The sequence below is a fragment of the Heteronotia binoei genome, chromosome 2, assembly GCF_032191835.1.
Source record: "Heteronotia binoei isolate CCM8104 ecotype False Entrance Well chromosome 2, APGP_CSIRO_Hbin_v1, whole genome shotgun sequence".
Taxonomy (NCBI): Eukaryota; Metazoa; Chordata; class Lepidosauria; order Squamata; family Gekkonidae; genus Heteronotia; species Heteronotia binoei.
The window spans coordinates 124,246,599-124,267,408 of NC_083224.1; the positions used below are offsets into that span (position 1 = coordinate 124,246,599).

Here is a 20,810-nt window from a genome sequence, read left to right on the forward strand (position 1 = left end):
TTTCCATTCTACTGCAAAGCAGGATTTATGCACTAATCAAGCAGTAGTCCAGGATATAAACTTTCTTGCTGTCCATGGTTGCTGTCTGTGAAAGGCTTCTTGTTCAACAAATTTTATTATTGTTTAAAATCAATTTTGGGATATTGTCTGCAAATTTGCAATTGATGTTTCATTTGTCCACTGCTGAAGACTTGCGCCACAGTTGATCTTAGGGTGGCCAGACCGTCCCGGGCGCCCGGGAATGTCCCGGTTCTGGCCCCCTATTCCCGCCTCCCGGGCTGGCTATACCGGGACCATTTAGAGGTCCCGGTTTAGCCAGCCCCGGAGGCGGTGGGCTGTGGGCGCCGGCGGGGAAGGCGGCGAGTGAGGGAGGGAGCGTCCCTGCGCGTGCGCAGGGCCCCTGCACACGCGCAGGGATGCTCCCTCCCTCACTCGCAGCCTTCCCTGCCCGCGCGCGGGGCCCAGCGGCGGTGGCGGAGGCCTCTCCGCGGCCTCCGCTGGTCGCTGGAAGCCCTCCAGAGACTCTGGAGGGCCTCCAGCGACCAGCGGAGGCCGCGGAACAGCCGGCGCTGGTCCCGGAAGGTCCTCCAGAGATTCTGGAGGGCCTTCCGGGACCAGCGCCGACCAGCGAAGGCCTCTCCGCGGCCTCCGCTGGTCGCTGGAGGCCCTCCAGAGACCAGCGGAGGCTGCGGAGAGGCCGCGGAGCAGCCGGCGCTGGTCCCGGAAGGCCCTCCAGAGACTCTGGAGGGCCTCCAGCGACCAGCGGAGGCCGCGGAGAGGCCGCAGAGCAGCCGGCGCTGGTCCCGGAAGGCCCTCCAGAGACTCTGGAGGGCCTTCCGGGACCAGTGCCGACCAGCGGAGGCCGCAGAGAGGCCGCGGAGCAGCCGGCGCTGGTCCCGGAAGGCCCTCCAGAGACTCTGGAAGGCCTTCCGGGACCAGCGCCGACCAGCGAAGGCCTCTCCGCGGCCTCCGCTGGTCGCTGGAGGCCCTCCAGAGACTCTGGAGGGCCTCCAGCGACCAGCGGAGGCCGCGGAGAGGCCGCGGAGCAGCCGGCGCTGGTCCCGGAAGGCCCTCCAGAGACTCTGGAGGGCCTTCCGGGACGAGCGCCGACCAGCGAAGGCCTCTCCGCGGCCTCCGCTGGTCGCTGGAGGCCCTCCAGAGACTCTGGAGGGCCTCCAGCGACCAGCGGAGGCCGCGGAGAGGCCGCGGAGCAGCCGGCGCTGGTCCCGGAAGGCCCTCCAGAGACTCTGGAGGGCCTTCCGGGACCAGCGCCGACCAGCGAAGGCCTCTCCGCGGCCTCCGCTGGTCGCTGGAGGCCCTCCAGAGTCTCTGGAGGGCCTTCCGGGACCAGCGCCGACCAGCGAAGGCCTCTCCGCGGCCTCCGCTGGTCGCTGGAGGCCCTCCAGAGACTCTGGAGGGCCTCCAGCGACCAGCGGAGGCCGCGGAGAGGCCGCGGAGCAGCCGGCGCTGGTCCCGGAAGGCCTTCCAGAGACTCTGGAGGGCCTTCCGGGACCAGCGCCGACCAGCGAAGGCCTCTCCGCGGCCTCCGCTGGTCGCTGGAGGCCCTCCAGAGACTCTGGAGGGCCTCCAGCAACCAGCGGAGGCCGCGGAGAGGCCGCGGAGCAGCCGGCGCTGGTCCCGGAAGGCCCTCCAGAGACTCTGGAGGGCCTCCAGCGACCAGCGCCGACCCCCTGTCGGTCACTTCCGGGTTCCTGTCCTGCATCTCGACCTGTGTTATTAGTGACAGGCTGCTTCGGCGGGCCGCTGCGCCGGCCCCCTGGGTCCCACAATGATGGGACCGATGCCACAGGGACGGGCTCGAAACACTCTATAACCCCTCAAAAGAACAGCAGTCTAGCTCGCTTCCCCCGAGCCCTGCCGCCATAAGCCTCAAGGGGGCTCATTTTGCGGCATCTCCCGGCGGGAGGGTGGCACCCACACGGGACACATATCAAATGAAAGAGGGGGCGCAGGGCTATCAGAAACAGCCGGCGGAGGGAGTCGGGAGACCACCCCACTGGGGGATCCACACCCCGAAAGTGATGAAGGTGGCGCAGATAGAGCCAACAGAGCAAACAGGACAAAATAAATAGGCTGCATTATGCAGCACAGTTGAGAAAGTGCCTTATCCCATATACTGATGAAGTATATACAGGATTTGAGAACAAAATTGTTTCCGGCGGTGATATTTGGGGGATTTTTGGGGACGTCACAGGAAGTGCTGTGAAGTCACTTCCTGTTTCCGGCAGTGTCATTTGGGGGAAGTGATGTCACAGGAAGTGACGTCACTTCCCGTTTCCGGCAGGTGACGTGGGGGAAATGATGTCACAGGAAGTGGTGTCACTTCCTGTTTCCGGCGGTGGCATGACATCACCGGAAGTGACGTCACCGGAAGTGATGTCACTTCCTGTTTCTGGCGACGCAGGCGCGCGCCCCTGCCTCCCCCCTTCCCCCCCAAGGTGTCCCTGGCTGGCCTTCAGACATTATGGTCACCCTAGTTGATCTTATGCACTGTTATATTCACAAACAAATTTCTGGCAGTTTGTGGTTCCTTTCTGTAGTAAATAAATACAATAAGGTATTATATTTTATAGACTAGAAGATTCTTTATTTCAGTCTATAGACTTTGTAGAGCCCCCTGGCACAGAGTGGTAAGCTGCAGTACTGCAGTCCAAGCTCTGCTCATTACCTGAATTTGATCCCAGCAGAAGCTCAGACTCAGAAGCTGACTCAGCCTTCCATCCTTCCAAGGTTGGTAAAATGAGTACCCAGCTTGCTGGAGGTAAAGTATAAATGACTGGGGAAGGCAATGGCAAACCACCCCATAAAAAGTCTGCCAAGAAAATGTCATGATGTGATGCCACCTCTTGGGTTGGTAACGACTCAGTGCTTGCACTTTTTTATAGACTTTGTATGTCTAAAGCTTAGCACAGGTGATGTGATATACTGCACTTTTAAAAAACTTCAAAGTGCTGTACAAATAGAGTAAAGGACCATGAAGGGTTAATTCTTCACAGCAACAGAGAGCCTTGAGGGACAGGCTGTCCGAGCAATCTGATTGGTTAGCATCCCTTGAGCAGAGAAAGACTTGAGAGCTGCATGCTAAAGAGACAGTCAATCATATTTCTGTCTCAACTGAGTTGAGTCTGATTTCAGCCTTAGGTGAGAACAGTTTAACACAGACTGAGAACTGGGAGAAAGTTGGCAAGAAAGTTTGCAAAGTACGTGAAGACTCCCATTTGGACCAAAGAAAGATGATGGATCTTCTAGTGAGTGGAGTGGGAAGATCCCTGGTCTGGTTATAAATTGCCTGTAGAAACCATAAGAATTAGTTAAAAACTCAAGAGGAGTACTGGTATTTCAAGAGAAGGGGTTTGGGTACTGGAAAGAGTTTATCAGCCTTCTGAAAATCAAAAGAGCTAGATAATTCAAAAAGAAAGTGTACTAGAGTGTTTGGAAAACACTGGAACAAAAGCCTCTCAAAGATTTAAGTAACTGTGAATAGCTTAAGAAACTCTTATTATCCTGAAACGTAAGGACTAAAGTCTGTGCATGTATTGGTTTTACCTCAGAAATTTTCAGCCTCTGATTTCACCTGACCTTTTCCCTCTGTTTTAAATAAAATATTTTGTTATTTTTGAATTTCAAAATGCCTGAGTGACATTTAAGTTGCTTCAGTTAAGTGGGCTCTTGATCCTTTGTTCAAGTTCCTGGGCTAAACCAATAGCCAAAATATCATACTGTGGCAGGGTGGGACAGCCAGATTTCTTCAGCGAAGACCCATTACTAGGGTGGCTCAGTCATAAATGGGAAAGAGAAGTGGAGGGAAAGTCTTGTCTTTGAGGGAATGAAGTAGATGAGGATGTGTGTCATAGGTAACTGCATTTTAAAATATAAATCCTATAATTAAAAGCATGATATATTTTTAAGGTTTGAAATATAATGGAGCTTTCTAATTCATTTACTTAAAATCCGTCATTTAAAAAAGGTTTGTTGTGCAGCAGGAGTAGAGAAAAAGTGTAGTGTATATATCTAATAATCCAGTTCTCTAGATAATGCCATTGCAAATGTCAGATCGATTCTACACTTTAACAATAATATAAGTGTAGAATCGATCTGTTACTGTTATAATATGTTACTGGTAATTAAATTGAGAATTGATTTTTTTGGGGGGTAGCAGATTTTTAATGGCCATTGGAACTTGCAAACTAGTACTGTTTGTGCTTTCCATTTTGGACAGTGCTGTTAAGCAGAATGTATTTCACAGAAATTCTTGCTTTGTTTCAATGAGCATTCCAGTATATGCAAAAAACATAAAAACAAAATTATTGAGAGAGCTCAGCCAAAGAAGGTCTTTTGGGTTTGTTTCATTTTTTAGAGGGAACAAAACAGAACACTAAAAAGCCTAAAACTGAGTAGTTTCCAGAGTTGAATCCAAAGTGATAGTAGCAGTACTTGGGTTTAAATGAGGTTTGTTCATTTTTTGCCAAGGGCTGGTAGAACAAAACTAACAACCACCCAGAAACTGTATTTTCAAAAGCAACCAAACATTTGTAACATAACAAGAATAATTTATGGATAATTTTTAACATAGCAATTATAATTTATCTGAATATAGTTAGAACCATATTTCTGCTAGAAATAAGTATAGCATTTCAAGATTGGTAGGAGTAGTCTGATCAAGCCATTGTCACCTTAATTTTCCCTGCCAGATTTTGTGGTCTGTTTTATGGATTTTGTGAATGGGTCAGGCTGAATTGGGAAAACACAGTTCCTCCTGTTAGGAAATAAAAGAGAGGTTGCCATGCGTATGGCTGCTGTAGATGCCCATTGGCCAAGGCTTAGTGACAGTACTTGCTGCACAGGTCCCAATTTCACAAGTGGTTTTGCAACTATTTTAAAAGGTTTTTGTCATTTTTATAAGATGAAGGATTAATGCACCAGTTAACAAATAATTATGCAAGTACCTCTTTGACACTGGAACATAACACCATCATTAAAAATGTTTAGTTTTTATTACCTTTTCCACTGAACATTTATGTTAATAGTATTTAAAATCTTTTCAAAGAAATAAATGGAACAGATCTTTTTACATGATTTTTTTTCTTGCCCTCCCCTCACAATTCTCAAAGCGAGGCTCCAATTGTATTACTTTTGTCTGATTATTCAATTAGCCATATCAGAGGTGTGGAGTTATGTGTTATTCTATGAGTTGCATAGGCTAGCTATTACAAAGGAAATATGATGTGTGTGTGTGTGTAATCAATATATCTAATTCTCAACATGGCCAAATCTGCAGACACTTAAGTCTGTGGACTACAGCCATGTACAGGCTACATTTTTTTTTTTCAAACCTGAGGAGCAGAGGTGCGCTTGTGCATGTACATGAAATGTAGCTCTCTTGGAACTGCTGCCACTGCCTCTTATTTTTTTGGAGGAGGAAGCTGCTCACCATGAGGCTGAGAGCCAAGCACTGTCAGGGTTGTGCTCATAAAAGACAGTGTTGCCACTTCTCTCTTCTTCCCCTCCCCGCACAGACCTGTATCTGAGAGATCATCAGGTTGAGCTGACATGCTGAGTTCCTCCACAGGGTTTTAAGGGGCTGCACTATCATGATAGGTCTGGGCAAAGAAGAAGATGATGTGGAGCAATTGAGAAGGATTATCTGCCTGTGAGGGGCCCATGGCAAAGAAAGGAGTGAGTGGGCAGGTGGGCAGAATGGCAAGGAGAGAGGAAGGCAGAATAATGAGGATGCAGGGTGGGCAGGCAGAATGGCAAGGAGGAAGTGAATGGGTGGCAGAATGATAAAGGGGATGGGCAGGCAGAGCAATGAATAGAGGGAAAGGAGGGCAGAATGGCGAGGGAGGGGTGGATAGAGTGAGGAGGTGATGGGTGGGTAGCCTAAGCAGGGCTATGAAGCTGTGAAGGGGCTCAAGCAGAGCTATTACGAGGTGGGGTGTGGATGGGCAGAATGGTGAAAATGGGTGCAGAATGATGAGGAGAGGATGGTGGGAAGGTCAGACTAATGAAAGTGGGTGGGTCAGCAGGTGGGCAGAATGGCAAGGAGAGGGGTAGGCAGAATAATGAGGATGCAGCAGGAACCAATTTGAGCATAAGGGTGAAGAAAAAGTATGGAAGGAAAAAGATGGAAGGAGGAGATGGCATTGTAAGAAAAGGGTAGAGAAATGTGGCTGAGAACAAAGCAGGGCCAATGAAGAAATTTCCTTGTTAGTTTCTCATCCCCCCCCCCAAAAAAAAAATATGTAATTTTTAACCAGATACCATCCTTGAAAGCTGGAGATAGAGTCTTGAACTTACAACATAGATCTTTCTACAAACATGAGGGAAAAAATTGCACGAAAATCTGAAATCTAAAAATAAATAAAATGGGAAAGGAGACTGTTAAACAATATTGCCAGATTTCAAGCCTTGGTTTTTAACAGCAAAAGGCAAGGGTAGAAGCATGGACCTTTCCAGGGCTGTTCTGGCCTTTGAGGGGAGTACACATTAGAGCCAGGCCTGGTAGCTACCACCAGTCAACTTGCAACACAAGATTTGCATGACTTACCCAGCCAGGTGCTTGTCATTGTTCAACAGCAGCCATCCCAGAAAAACCAATGTGTTGTATTGGTTAGAGTTTCAGGCTAGGATCTGGGAGACCAAGGCTTGAATCCTTATTTGGTTATGGAAGTATACAAGCACTCAGCTTAGCCTCCATCCAGGGCTGGCTCACCTACTAGGCAAACTAGGCAGTTGCCTAGGGTGCCGGGAGGGTGGGGTGCCACATTGGGCTCCCCTGCAGTGTCCCAGGCAAACGCCTAGTTTGTCTGCCTCCGCCGGCTGCCACCACCACTGCCTCCCCCTCCTTTCTCTTCCTTTCTCCGCTGCCGCCTGCCCCTCCATTCCCTTCCCTGCCCCACCACCGCAATCACAGCGCGCCGCATGGTGAGGATAGCAGCACCCCCTTCCCTTCCCCACGCTTTCACAGCCCACGGCACCTGAGCCTTGCCGACCAGATGTGGCATGAATCTTCTCTTTCGAAGCATGGGGCTGAAGTAAAGGCTTGACTTCCCCTACCTCCCGGTTCCAGAAAGGGAGGGGGTAGAAGCCTTCCCTTCAACCTTGTCTTTCTAAAGAGAAGATTCATGCTGCATCAGGACGGTAGGGCCCAGGTGCCACGGGCTGTGAACGCACGGTAGGGAGCAAAGGGAAGGGGGTGCTGCCACCTTGCCACACTGGGGGGAGGGAGGTGCAATGGAGCACGTTGCAGCACTGTGAGGGGAGATGGGGGCTCCTGCCTGGGGCGTCACCCCCCCTTGAGCCAGCGCTGCCTCCATCACAGGGTTGTGAGGATAAAATGGAGGAGAGGAGAATGATGTAAGATGCTTTGGTTCCCTGTTGGGAGAAAAACTAGATATATAGAAATAAATATTAATATATCTGAATATGATGCAAATAGATTATAAATATAGCTGAAGAAGCAGCAGATAAAAAGTAGGCAGTGGAAGTGCTGTCAAGCCATGGCTGAGTTATGGCGACTCTGTGTGATTTTAAAGGCAAGAGATATTCAGTGCTGGTTTGCCATTGCCTGCCTCCATGGTATTTCTGGTATTCCTTGTAGGTGGATGAAAAAGCAGGAAATTGGAGGATATGAAACTTTCTGGAGAAGGGAAAAGAGGAAGTAGGATGAGGAAAAGGATACATGGGAAAGTTAAGTGCCCCCCCACCCCGGAAGCAAATTCCTGCATGTTCCTCACTGTGCTACTGGGCCTCAGCCTGGTCGTTGACTCTGCACAACTGGGTCTTGGCCGGATGACTGGCTCCATGTATCTAGGCCAGATTTTTTCTGCAGAGGAGCTGCTAGGGAAAAGGAAGGATGAAAAACTGAAGATGGGGTCAGATAAAGGTACCTTGGCTGGGAAAAGGAAAGAGAAAAAGAAGCATTAAAGGGGGGGAAGCCATGGGGGCTTTCAGAGAAGTCAAAGAGGAAATAGTGCAAGAGTAGGGTTGCCAAGTCCAATTCAAGAAATATCTGGGGACTTTGGGGGGTGGAGCCAGAAGACATTAGGGGTGGAGCCAAGATCAAGGCTGTGACAAGCATAATTGAACTCCAAAGGGAGTTCTGGCCATCACATTTTAAAGGGATGGCACACCTTTTCAATTCCTTCCTTCCATAGGAAATAATGAAGGATAGGGGCACCTTCTTTTGTGGCTCATAGAATTGGACCCCCTGGTCCAATCTCTTTGAAACTTGGGGGGTAGTTTGGGGAGAGGCACTAGATGCTATACTGAAAATCTGGTGCCTCTTCCCCCTAAAACAGCCCCCCCCAGAGCCCTAGATACCTGCAGATCAATTCTCCATGATTTTTATGGGAATAAAACTCCATAGGGAATAATAGAGTTCCCAGAAGACATTTCCCTCCCCTCCCCCCCGCTTTCTGACAACCCTGAAGCAGGGGGAGGGCCTCCAAACCAGGGGATCCCCTGCCCCCACCTGGGGATTGGCAACCCTATGCAAGAGGGAAAATGAGATGCCCCCCAGAAGTCCTGGTATATTAATAATTCTAAGGGCAAAAGGCATTCTAGAACAATCTGCACAGTAACAATCAGGCTTTTTGTAGAAAAAGCCCAGTTGGAACTCATTTGCATGTTAGGCCACACCCTCTCATGCCATGCCAGCCAGAACTGCATTCCTGTGTATTCCTGCTAAAAAAAAAAGCCCTTGTAAAAATGTGCATATACTTGAAGTGTGTGTGTGTAAATAGCAATCAACAAGTACCATTATTACGGTAAATAGAAATGAGTCCTGGAATTACTGTAATTATGGCTTTGATGAGCAGTTTTTATTAATGGAAAATTCATAATTCTAAACTCAGAAGGCATGCTAGAACAATCAGTCTACACAGTAACAACATACATGGTGTGTGTGTGACACATTTATGCTGTTATTGGTGTGCGTGTGAGATACATGTATGTTGTTACTGTGTAGACTGATTGTTCTGGCATGCCTTTTGACTTTAGAATTATGAATTTTCCATAAATAAAAACTGTTCACCAAGCCATAATGACACTGATCCCAGGACTCATTTCTATTTAATAATGGTACTTGTTGATTGCTGTTCTTGAAAAATGCACATAAGCACTATTTATTTATTTATTATTTAGATTTTTAAGCTGCCTTTTCCTGCAAGCAGGGCTTAGGGCAGCTTAAATCAAGGTAAAAACACAACAATGTATAAATGAAGAATTAAATTAATAATAAAAGCATAATACAGATTCCTAAATGAAACCAGTTCCAGATGGTGAAGGATTCAGATCCAGTTGCAACTCCCCAAAGCATTTAGAAGGCAGGTAGAGGGCCTGGGAAGCCCAGGAGTGCTGGACAATTGCTATCCCATTGCTGTCCTCAACCAAAAGCAAGTACAAGTAAAGAGATGTTCTGGCATTCTCAGCAATCTCCTGCTTTTTACCAGAGTTAGGCCTAAGTTCACTTAGATTGGTTGGATCCATTTTGAGCTTTTACTTTTCTAAGGGTGGTCGCCTTATAGATCTTGTTCTGAAATTATATAAGAGTAAGATCATACCCCACCTTCTGTATGGAGTTGAAGTGTGGGGATGGAATAATGCCAATTTAGCTAGCCTTGAAGTAGTTCAGAATGAATTTTTACGGTGTATTTTAGCGCTTCTCAAGGGGTCTCCTGTTGATCTGATGAGAGCTGAAACTGGTATCCCTTCTCTTATGGCTCGTGCACACTTAATAATCATTAGCTATTGGAAAAGGGTTGAAAACTCAAGATCTAATTCCCTTAGTCATCAGTCTTTCAAGCTACTGTTAGCTAAAGACCCTTAGCGCCTTGAGTTTCTTAATAGCATACTCTCAAGATACCTTATTCCCAATGATCTCTTGGAACCCACAGCTGACAAAATCCCATCTTAGAAAATGAATATTTGACTCTGATGCTCAACTACATCGTACCTTAATATTAAAATTGAAAACAGAAACTTGCAGACTGCTTGTATTTTGGAAGGTATGAGTGTGCCTATAAATCTCAGTGAGACTAAAGTTGCGGGGGCTCAGGAGCCATTGGGCAGAGTCACATAGCTCTTCCCAGTGAGTGTGTGAGAGGAATAGCGAGAGCCCAGTTCCTTTGTTTGTTTTGCACTGGTTTCAGAAGTTGTTTCCATAGTAAAAGGGACAGTGGAAAACTCCACCCCTTAGACTGCTCTGCTCAGTACTTTCATTTTTCTGTATTAGTCTGAGGAAGGTGGTTGAAATACAGCATATTGCTACATTCAGCAACTCCTGTGAGTAAATTGCCCCAATGAGATCACAAAAGTGTGGGCTTGCAAACTGTTTATTTTGGCTGCTTTGTGAATGTGTATGTGTGTTCACTTTCATTTAGTGGCAGTGCAACTGCTGGGGAACCCTCTAAAGGGGAACCCTCTGAAGGCAAAAAAAGAAGAGGGGGGGAATAAAGACTTTATTCAGGGAAATAGTACTGCTGTATTTTATTTATTTATTATTTGGAACAGGAAAGTCTCCCAGCTGCACCCCAAAGTCTCCAGGCTCCACCCCCAAAGTCTCCAGATATTTCCTGAGTTGGACCTGGCAACCCTAAGTAGGGTTCTTAACTGAAAGAATGAATGTATTCTAAAACAACATCTACTTTGGATATAATACTAAAAAACCTTAATGGATTTCATTTTCTTTTCCAATTTAGAACAGATGTATCATTGGAAAGCAACTCTATGAATTTACTAAAGAACAATTTCACAGTTACTCGTTGTATTGCCTTAAAACATCAAAAATACGAATGTCGGATACCTTCAATGAGACTCAACCACACTTACATTATGTGGCTCAAGATCATACATGGAATAGCATTGCTCCAGTCACCATTAATGTCACTCATGCCATTAGATATTGGTAAGTTTCATTCTATTGGACAGAGCACAGAATCACAATATACACTGAAGGAGGCACCCAGCTTTCTGAATCCAGTTGTTTGTAATGTAGCAGTACTAAACTTTAGGCAACACCACCAGGAAATTCTTAGTATTCATGTCTTACAGCATTTCAGCACTTACAACACTGTGAAACACTGTGGTCACCCAGGAGAGACACACTGATTTCAATTTCATGTCGTTTACTACTTTGCAGTATGCTGGAGCAGGGGTATCAAATGACCATTCTGTGAACCAGAATTGGCCTGCCCTGGGCTTTAATCAGGCCCGTGGGGCTCTTTTCTTCCCCTCCCCACTCCTGTCCTCATCCTTTGAAGCCAAAGTTCCCAGTTTCTTCTTCCTTGTCTTACATTTTTGTCTGTGCTGCAATGTATTTTAATGGAAGGGAGCTCAGTTTCACTTTTCAGCATTTATATGGCCAGTTAGAATCTGTTCCATGCTGGAGTTGTGTGACCTTGCAAATAAAGCGGTGATGCTTTGAGCCAGCCTGTCTCTGCTGAATGGACCTTAAAACTGGTGTCTAGTGAGTACTCTAAACTGGGAACCCACAGCCAAAGAGGGATACTACACTGAAGAGCTATTGCCAATCTGAGTAGACCTGGGGGCAGGGGGAGAAACTTGCAATGCTTAGCCATTTAATGTTTTCCTAAGTCCAGAGCATTTTATATTTTTGGTTTATGAGCAAATTATCCTAGATAATTGGGCTGGGCCTGATTTCGCTGATGCAGTGGAGGCCGCAAAGAATTCCTTCTCAGCGGACTTCACTGCCTTCTCATAGGTCTTCATAAACACTCTATAAGAAGTTCTAGACTCCTCGTCATAAGATCTCTGCCACACTCGCTCTAGCAGTCTAAGTTGCCATTTCATCCTCTGCAGCTCCAGGGTATACCATGGAGCTGCTTTGGTGCGGCGACGAAGAGGGCGCCGGGGGGCAATGTCGTCAATGGCTGCAGAGAACTGGGAGTACCAGTCCTCTACTAACTCATCTATCGACCCACCAGGGGACATCGGATCCTGCAGAGCCTCTTGAAGCCACTCTGGGTCCAGTTGGCTCCGCAGGCGAGCATAAATCTGCTCGCTGCCTGAACAGGAGGAGGGCTACAAGTCCAGTCGGACTTTCAGGGCATAATGATCTGATCATGGAACTGTATCAACAGCTATCAGATTGGGTGTTATCCTGGCCCCAAAGATCAAGTCCAGTGTGTGACCAGCCTGGTGAGTGGGGGCTGATATAATCTGGCTGAGTCCCAGTGTCTCCATGGAGGACACTAGGTCCTGCGCCTGCAGAGATGCCATGTCATCAACATGGACTCTACTGGGAGCCAGTGTAGCTGGTGCAGACCAGGTTGTATATGTGCCATCTTTGGTGTTCCTGTCAGGACTTGTGCCACAGCATTCTAGATCAGTTGGAACTTCTGGGTCAGTCTCAAGGGCAGGCCAGCATGGAGTAAATTACAGTAGTCTAGCCTGGAGGTGACTGTTGCATGGATTACTGAGGCTAAGTCAGGGCACAACAGGAAGGAGGTTAATTGTCTTGCTTGGCATGGATGGAAAAACGTCAGCCTGGCAATTTTTGTTACTGTTCCTCCATAGTTAAGAAGGCATCCAGAATCATGCCCAAACTCCTGACAGATTGCACCTGTGTTAATGATGCCCCATCAAGAGTGGGAAGTCTGTTCCCCAGCCCTGAGGTTCCTCCCCATCCAGAGAACCTCCATCTTAGTTGGATTCAGTCTCAGCCTACTCTTTTTTAGCCATCCCACCACAGCTTCCAAACCCATGGCCAGATTATGTGGGGTGGGTATCTAGGTGGCCATACAATAACAGATATAGACACCCAAGCCCAAAACTCCACACCAGCTGAGTGAGGGGGCACATATAGATATTAAATAACATCAGGAAGAGGATTGCTACCTGAGGAACTCTGCATATAAAGGGATACCTAGTTGACACCCAGTGCCACCCTCTGTCCCTGACCAAGGAGAAATGAGGAAAGCCATTTTAGGGCTACTCTATGGACTCCCATGTTGGCCAAGCAGTAGGTTGTTAGATGGTAGTAATAAAAGAGCCAATACTGTAATGCCCCTGTCTAGATCTATGGTTTGGCGCATTTGGAATACTGCGTACAGTTCTGGTGACTGTATCTCAAAAAGTATATTGCAGAGCTGGAAAAAGTACAAAGGAGGGTAACCAAGATAATTCGGGGGTTGGAGCAACTTTCCTATGAGGAAAGGATGAAGAGTCTGGAAGTTTTCAGTTTATAAAAGAGACAACTGAAGGACAAGATAGAAGTTTATAAAATTATGCACGAGGTTTATAAAATTATGCATGAGGTGGAGAGATACTTTTTCTCTCAAAATACTAGAATATGAGGGCATCCAATGAAATTGATGGGCAGTATGTTCAGGATGGACCAAAGGTTTTCCTTAATTCTGGTTGCATGAAGCTGATTTTACAAAATAAGGAGAAAACTGACCATTTCTTGCCAGGTATAAAATAACATGAGTTATAACAATAGCCCCTGACTTTTAGTAACATCTAACAAAAAGCTAAAGGAACAAAAATGGACTTAGGAGCATGTGCAGAGCTTCTCATGCAACTAATTTAATCTTATTCTCAGTTTAAGTATTGTGCACTTTAATTAGTAACCTATATAAAAAGAGCCATTTGATGTGGAGTGTTATGTGAAAGATTAGTGTTAACAGGAGTGGAGATGTCGCATTAGAACTTCTAAATCATAGCAACAGTACACATGGCAACAGAATTCGACATTGTCAAGCCCTGTAGGCCACAATTAAAACTAAGAGATCTTTAAGCTTTAAAAAAAAAAGATACAAGCAAAACTATAATAAGCAGAACTTCTGTGCTAACACAAAAATTGAATCCAAAATCATGCCATATCCTGAAGGCTGTAGGACAATTTCTGACTTTCTTTTTCTTGGTCTAATTTGAGAAGCTGTGTGACAAAACCACTGAAGACTTTTGCACTCTCAGTTTTGCAGAATGAAGTATGGAGACGTGAATATCAGCTCTGTGAAAACATATGTGAAACTGTCTTTGGATTCAGTTGATTTTTGCAGTTTTCTTGTTCTGGCTGGTTTCTGTTGTTCTGACAAAGATATCTGGCTTGCCTGCAGGTTTCTCAGGAACGTAGCCATTAACTATATAAATCAAATTTATCAAAGATAGAATTGGATTAGGACTTCAGGTTCTCATATTACTATAGTAAGCCCTGTTTGTTTGTTTTTTAAATCAAGACTTTTGAGGAATTTTGCTTTTTAGGTAGGATTGGCTAAGAAGTCAGTTGTATTGAGCTTCAAGGTATAGATAGGTTTTTCACTAAATATAAAATGACAGGTTCTACATAGAACAGGTAAATAGATATTGTTTATAATAGTGGCCAAAACAATTTTTAATCCGAGTTTTGTTGTTATCTTGGGGTGTGTGTGTGTGTGTGTGTCTCAAAATAATTGGAAGTGCAAAAAACAAAACAAAACGGTATATACTCCAGCAATGAGTGCTTCCATACCAGAACCCTGGTGAGCCAGTTGATCAGCATTACAACCTGAATTGCTTGAACAGCTGGGGATGGCACAGAAGTAGGGTCATAGCAGGTGCACATGGTGTTCCTCAGAGGCTTCTGATCAGATATATCACTTCTGTTACTTGGTCTATCCTTGTTTCCTATTCGATGACAAAGTAGTACTTGTAATTAGTAAAGCAGATGGTAGCTTCATGTAACATTATCCCATTGACTCAAATGTTTGTAAACTATCTGAATCAATACAAGCTTCATTAGTCTAGCAGAATGTAATCTATTTCAGGTGGGTCAATTTTCATTATCCTTATTTATTTATCTATTTATTCAATTTATATCTCGCCCTCCCCACCGAGGCGGGCTCAGGGCGGCTCACAACATAAAATACCAGAACAATAAAAAGAATAACTTATTAACACGTTAATAACTTTGAGTTAGCTGAAGATGGATCCAGAGGTCTGGTTATAAATGCTTCATGAACAGAAATAGCATGGAATCATTTGTGTATAAACTAAGTTAATTCAGCAATGTTTGATGATTAACTATGGTAGATTTGGATTCAAATTTCAGTCTACCTTCAAAACTGCTGGGTGATTTTGGGTATGCTATGATCTCATATTATGATTTCCCATGTTTAGATTTATAATGAATAGAGAATTATACAGCAAGTAAAAACAAGGAAATACTGGTATTATCCCTTGAGATTTAGGGATAGGTGGTTCTACCTTCTGTCCAGTTATCAGTTTTCTCTGTAATTTTCTTCTCTAAAAAAACTGCCTTAATACTAGAACCCTAAACTGAGCTCCTGTTTCATGGCTACATTCTGACTGTGGATCACATTCTCATCCAAGCCGTCAAGTATTGAATGGTCTTTTTGCTGCCTTTGGAAACAGAGCAAGCTGCCTCTACAACTGTTCCAGACCATAGCCACACTTCAGCAAAACATTTAAGAATATATTGAAATTCTTCTGTTGTATTGGGACGTGAAGCAGTAGGAAAGTGCCTTGTAGTTTAAGGCCAACTAGATTTAAAAGTGTGACCTAGTTACTATGCCATTTTCAATGCGGACTTTAATTTATCTGTGTGGAGGTGTATAACATAAGATTTATGTAGAAAATCAAGATGATATAAATATATATCAATCATGTTAACTAGCAAGTACAGTGTTGGTTGTAATTTTTTACAGTAAAACCTGAACCTCCATTACATGTGAAAATAGAAATGACAGATAAAGGACAGTTAAAGATCTCATGGTCTAACCCATCACCAAAATCGTATCCACTTCAGTATGAAATAAAATATTTTGCAAATACAACTAAAAATGTCTATCAGGTAAATGCTCTTTTCTCTTCTGGTATTTTTATTAAATGGAGTAATTCTAAAATGCATCATAGGTTCTGATAATCATTTAACATCAAATGATCTTCAACATGTCATTTATCAGAAATTCTGAAAAAATCTGTAATGCAGTACAATAGTCATAGACTTAATAGTCATAATAACATTATTATGGTTACTGATTTTTATTTTGTTTCTTAGTATCTGCTTCTGACAACAAAAATACATTTCCATTGACTGAGTGGGTGGGGGCAGTGATTTGTGCTGTTTCTCCTTCCAACTTTTTACCTGTGCTGTTCATGAGAGCTTCTTAGCTCCCAAGAACATTGCAGGTGTCTAAGTAGGCTGCAGCAATATGGAGGGAAATGGGAAAATCCTGTTTTGCAAGCTCCACTCTGCCTGAAGATCTCTAATATATATCACTGTTATTATTATCTTCATCATCCCATCCTGTTCCTAAGGAGCTCAGAGTGCCATGTAAAGTTCCTTTTACCTCTCACGTAACCCTTATAAAGTAGGTTGGATGAAGAGATAATAACCAGTCCAGGGGTGCAGTCAGACGTACCATTAGTGGCGACACAGCTCCGTTTCGCTGACGGATTAAATATGTTCATCCAGACATCTACATCTGGCAATCGAGCATCATCCAGGGTCAGCCCAGCTTGCTGCGAATCAATGCCGCATTAATTTGATAGCGCAGAAAGTCCAGCCCTTTTTCAAAAAAGTGGCACAAGATCGGTTTTTTCCTGTTTGGACAGCTCATGCGTGATACTGCCCCTTGGAATGTTTACCGCCCCTTCCACTTTTTTTTGTTTTTTTTTAAAAAAGCCCCAGCAGACATGCACATTGCCAGATCATCTGAGGTGACGCTTCTGCTTCTCCAATCAACACAGGATCAGAGGGGGGGGGGGGGGAACGTTATCCCACTATTTAGAACAGGAAAAAAAATGTGGAGGATTTCCAGATATTGTCACTGCCAATTTCTAAGAAAGTAATTCCTGGCAGTTCCCTGGTTTGAATCAGCAACGTTAATTCCAGAAACTTTCCCCCCACCCCCCACCTCTGAAGCAACATTTGATTTCCCACCTCCAAACAGTTGGGCACATGTTCAATAGACCCCCCCTCCCAGAAATCACCATCTGATCACGCATGCGCCAAGAAAAGAACATGATAGTATTGGATGTCTGATCGCTCAACAACAGAATGAGTCGCATTCTTGGATGCTCGTCTGATCGGCCCTGCATCGAATCAATATTCAGTGGTTCAAATTTGAGCGCTACACACCCGCTTTTAATGTGACATGTGACTGCACCCCAAGGTCATCAGAGAGCTTCATGGCCAGTCCAGGTTCGGTACCTACCCACTGTGCAGCATTGTCTCCTCATATTTTCACATAGCCATAGTTCCAAGGCACAATATTTTGAAAGTTACATTGAAACCAGTTACATTGAACTGCTATTCCAGCAAGACTTATTTATTGCTGTTCTACTGACTCATACTGTAGTAGCTTTTAACCAAGGAATTATTTTTTTTAAAATGAGCTTTGGGAATAAAAGGTGGTGGCTTAGTTTATGTGTAACCATTGGCCTAATCTATCTAGAGAAATCCATTCTCTAAATGCAGTTTACAACCATGTGCTAATTAAGCATGAGTATGGCCAGAATCCAAATAGTCCCTTTGGTGAGCAGAAACTATTCATAGGATTTCTTTTCTCCTTACTCCTTAGCAATTTGGGGAAGGTGCAAGAGGCTATGATTTACAGAGGACCCAGAAATGACTTTATATGCAAATTTGGATCTGGGCCATACTCTATACTATTTCTAAACTATGTGTTTAAAAAACAAAAAGAAGCTCTGACTAGTGTTTATTTTAAAAGTTTGTTATTGTTAATTGGCCACTATTTATTTATTTGTTTGTTTGTTTTTACTAAATAGTAGCATACAAGGATTAAAATGTTGGTTTTTTAAAATAATTTAAATAGGCAGTTGAAATTACCATGGAAACCTCATTGATCCTAAGCAATACCCTGCTTGATTCTTCATATGTAGTTCAAGTTCGATGCAAGAGTATTTATGGACCTGGTCTCTGGAGTGACTGGAGTTCACCTTTTAATTTGAGCCTACAAGGTATGTCCTCAACAGAAATCTGATTAGTCAATGCTGGAATATTTATTTGCTGAGAAATATATATATTTATATATTGTGTGACAGAGTTGATACATGGGCAAATATAAATTTATACATAATACTGTGACATTACAATATTACAGTAGAATCTTGTTCTGTATAATTCCAAATGGTGTTGCAGTACATAAAATTATCCTTCTAAAAGTTTATGGCTTCATGATATTATGTCTTGGAGTATGTGGTTTTTATTTTATTTAGTTATTTATTATTTCTTCTTTGTAGAACTCAAGGTAGCTTACAATGTACATAAAACAGTGGTTATGTAAAAACACACACACATGAAAGACCAAAATTTAAAATCTCAATTAGGACTACCAATAAATAATAACTGAATTAGCCCAATGCAGTCTTAAATGTAACTGTCTGAAGATAAAAAAATGCAGTCCTAAATTTAACTCCTGAAGATCAAAAATGAGGGAGCCAGATGCACCTCTCAGGGGAGGTTGTTCTGTAATTGTGGGGCTGCTACTGAAAAGTCCTTTTTTATGTCCACTCTTTAAAGCAGCCATTTTATCCAGGAGAGCTGATCTCCACCAGCTGCAGATCAGTTGTAAAAGCAGAAGATCTCCAGGCCTCACCTGGGGGCTGGCGATGCTACCCTTTTCAAGGGCAGCCACAAATAAGGCCCTGTTCACACATCGTGTTGAGTCTATTAAACGGACCCGGTTCTGTTCCAAATATCTTTGTTCCGGATATTATTGATCAGACTGCCATACTGCAATTCGAGTCACTTCGCGGTGAAACCGTCTTCTGCCATCCACACGATGGCACCATTTTTTCCTCCACTATTATGCACATGTGCGCATTATGCACATACCGCTAAGTAGTAAAAAAAAAATAGCGACTGTAAACTGGATGTCTGAGGCTCCTTTTGCTCTGGGACAGCCTTCAGACATCCAGAAGTTGGTTAATATCGCAGTGGAACTATCCAGATGGAGAAAACTACGAGGTGAAACTGGAGAACTCAAAAAAACACCACAAAGGAGCAGGTAACAAAATAATCCGGTTCTGAGAAGGATTTTTTTGGGGGGGGGGGCTACCACGAGTTAATACCGGGAGGCAGATGTTGCTGTCTGATCAGCCACTTTAAATACGGAAAGAAACAGCAGCTACACCTGATTATACTGTGCATCTGAACAGGGCCATAGAGTCTATTACAGTAGCCCAGTCTAGATGTAACTAAGACATGGATCACTGTGGCTACATCTGACTAAACCAGGAACAAGTGCAGTCATCTGGTTTTCTAAGGTGACTGCTGTGTCCATTGGTAGTCCCAAACTCCAAACCTGGTTTTTCAAGGGGATCATAACCTCATCCAAGACAAGACAGATCTGTTGTTTACCTTGACTTCCAGAAAGCTTTTGATAAAGTTCCTCATCAAAGGCTCCTTAGAAAGCTCAAGAGTCATGGAGTAAAAGGACAGGTCCTCTTGTGGATCAAAAACTGGCTGAGTAATAGGAAGCAGAGAGTGAGTATAAATGGGCAGTCTTCGCAGTGGAGGACGGTAAGCAGTGGGGTGCCGCAGGGCTCGGTACTGGGTCCCATGCTCTTTAACTTGTTCATAAATGATTTAGAGTTGGGAGTGAGCAGTGAAGTGGCCAAGTTTGCGGATGACACTAAATTGTTCAGGGTGGTGAGAACCAGAGAGGATTGTGAGGAACTCCAAAGGGATCTGTTGAGGCTGGGTGAGTGGGCGTCAACGTGGCAGATGCGGTTCAATGTGGCCAAGTGCAAAGTAATGCACATTGGGGCCAAGAATCCCAGCTACAAATACAAGTTGATGGGGTGTGAACTGGCAAAGACTGACCAAGAGAGAGATCTTGGGGTCGTGGTAGATAACTCACTGAAAATGTCAAGACAGTGTGCGTCTGCAATAAAAAAGGCCAACGCCATGCTGGGAATTATTAGGAAGGGAATTGAAAACAAATCAGCCAGTATCATAATGCCCCTGTATAAATCGATGGTGCGGTCTCATTTGGAGTACTGTGTGCAGTTCTGGTTGCCGCACCTCAAAAAGGATATTATAGCATTGGAGAAAGTCCAGAGAAGGGCAACTAGAATGATTAAAGGGCTGGAGCACTTTCCCTATGAAGAAAGGTTGAAACGCTTTGGACTCTTTAGCTTGGAGAAACGTCGACTGCGGGGTGACATGATAGAGGTTTACAAGATAATGCATGGGATGGAGAAAGTAGAGAAAGAAGTACTTTTCTCCCTTTCTCACAATACAAGAACTCGTGGGCATTCGATGAAATTGCTGAGCAGAAAGGTTAAAACGGATAAAAGGAAGTATTTCTTCACCCAAAGGGTGATTAACATGTGGAATTCACTGCCACAGGAGGTGGTGGCGGCCACAAGTATAGCCACCTTCAAGAAGGGTTTAGATAAATATATGGAGCACAGGTCCATCAGTGGCTATTAGCCACAGTGTATGTGTGTATATAAAATTTTTTGCCACTGTGTGACACAGAGTGTTGGACTTGATGAGCCGTTGGCCTGATCCAACATGGCTTCTCTTATGTTCTTATTTTCAGGCTCAGTGAGTCTTTTGTCTACTAGTATAACAGCAATTTGGGGTTGCACATGTAGGGTCAGATCCTGCTATCTCTTCGCAGAAGTGTGCTGATGGTCACAGATGGTTACAGATCCAACCCACATTCCCTCCCTCCAGTAGTTTCTGACCCCAGGAAAGTGGGGACTAATTCACTCTTTGGTGTCTCTTGGTGTCATTGGAATTTTGAAAAATCAGGAAGGGAGAGAGTATTTTGACTGTTTTCCATCTCCAA

At 44.4% G+C, this 20,810-nt stretch overlaps 1 protein-coding gene across 2 annotated transcripts in view; it reads left to right on the forward strand.

Moving 5' to 3' along the window:
- Positions 1 to 20,810, forward strand: part of LEPR (leptin receptor) — a 136,782-nt gene that overhangs the window by 44,840 nt on the left and 71,132 nt on the right. Inside the window, exons 5-7 of one of the 2 annotated variants that reach the window (XM_060231965.1) lie at positions 10,722 to 10,927; positions 15,690 to 15,835; positions 17,823 to 17,967. In XM_060231965.1, coding sequence (XP_060087948.1) covers positions 10,722 to 10,927; positions 15,690 to 15,835; positions 17,823 to 17,967 — 497 coding nt within the window. The remainder of the gene's footprint in view (positions 1 to 10,721; positions 10,928 to 15,689; positions 15,836 to 17,822; positions 17,968 to 20,810) is intronic. The other variant, XM_060231967.1, reaches the window with a different exon arrangement.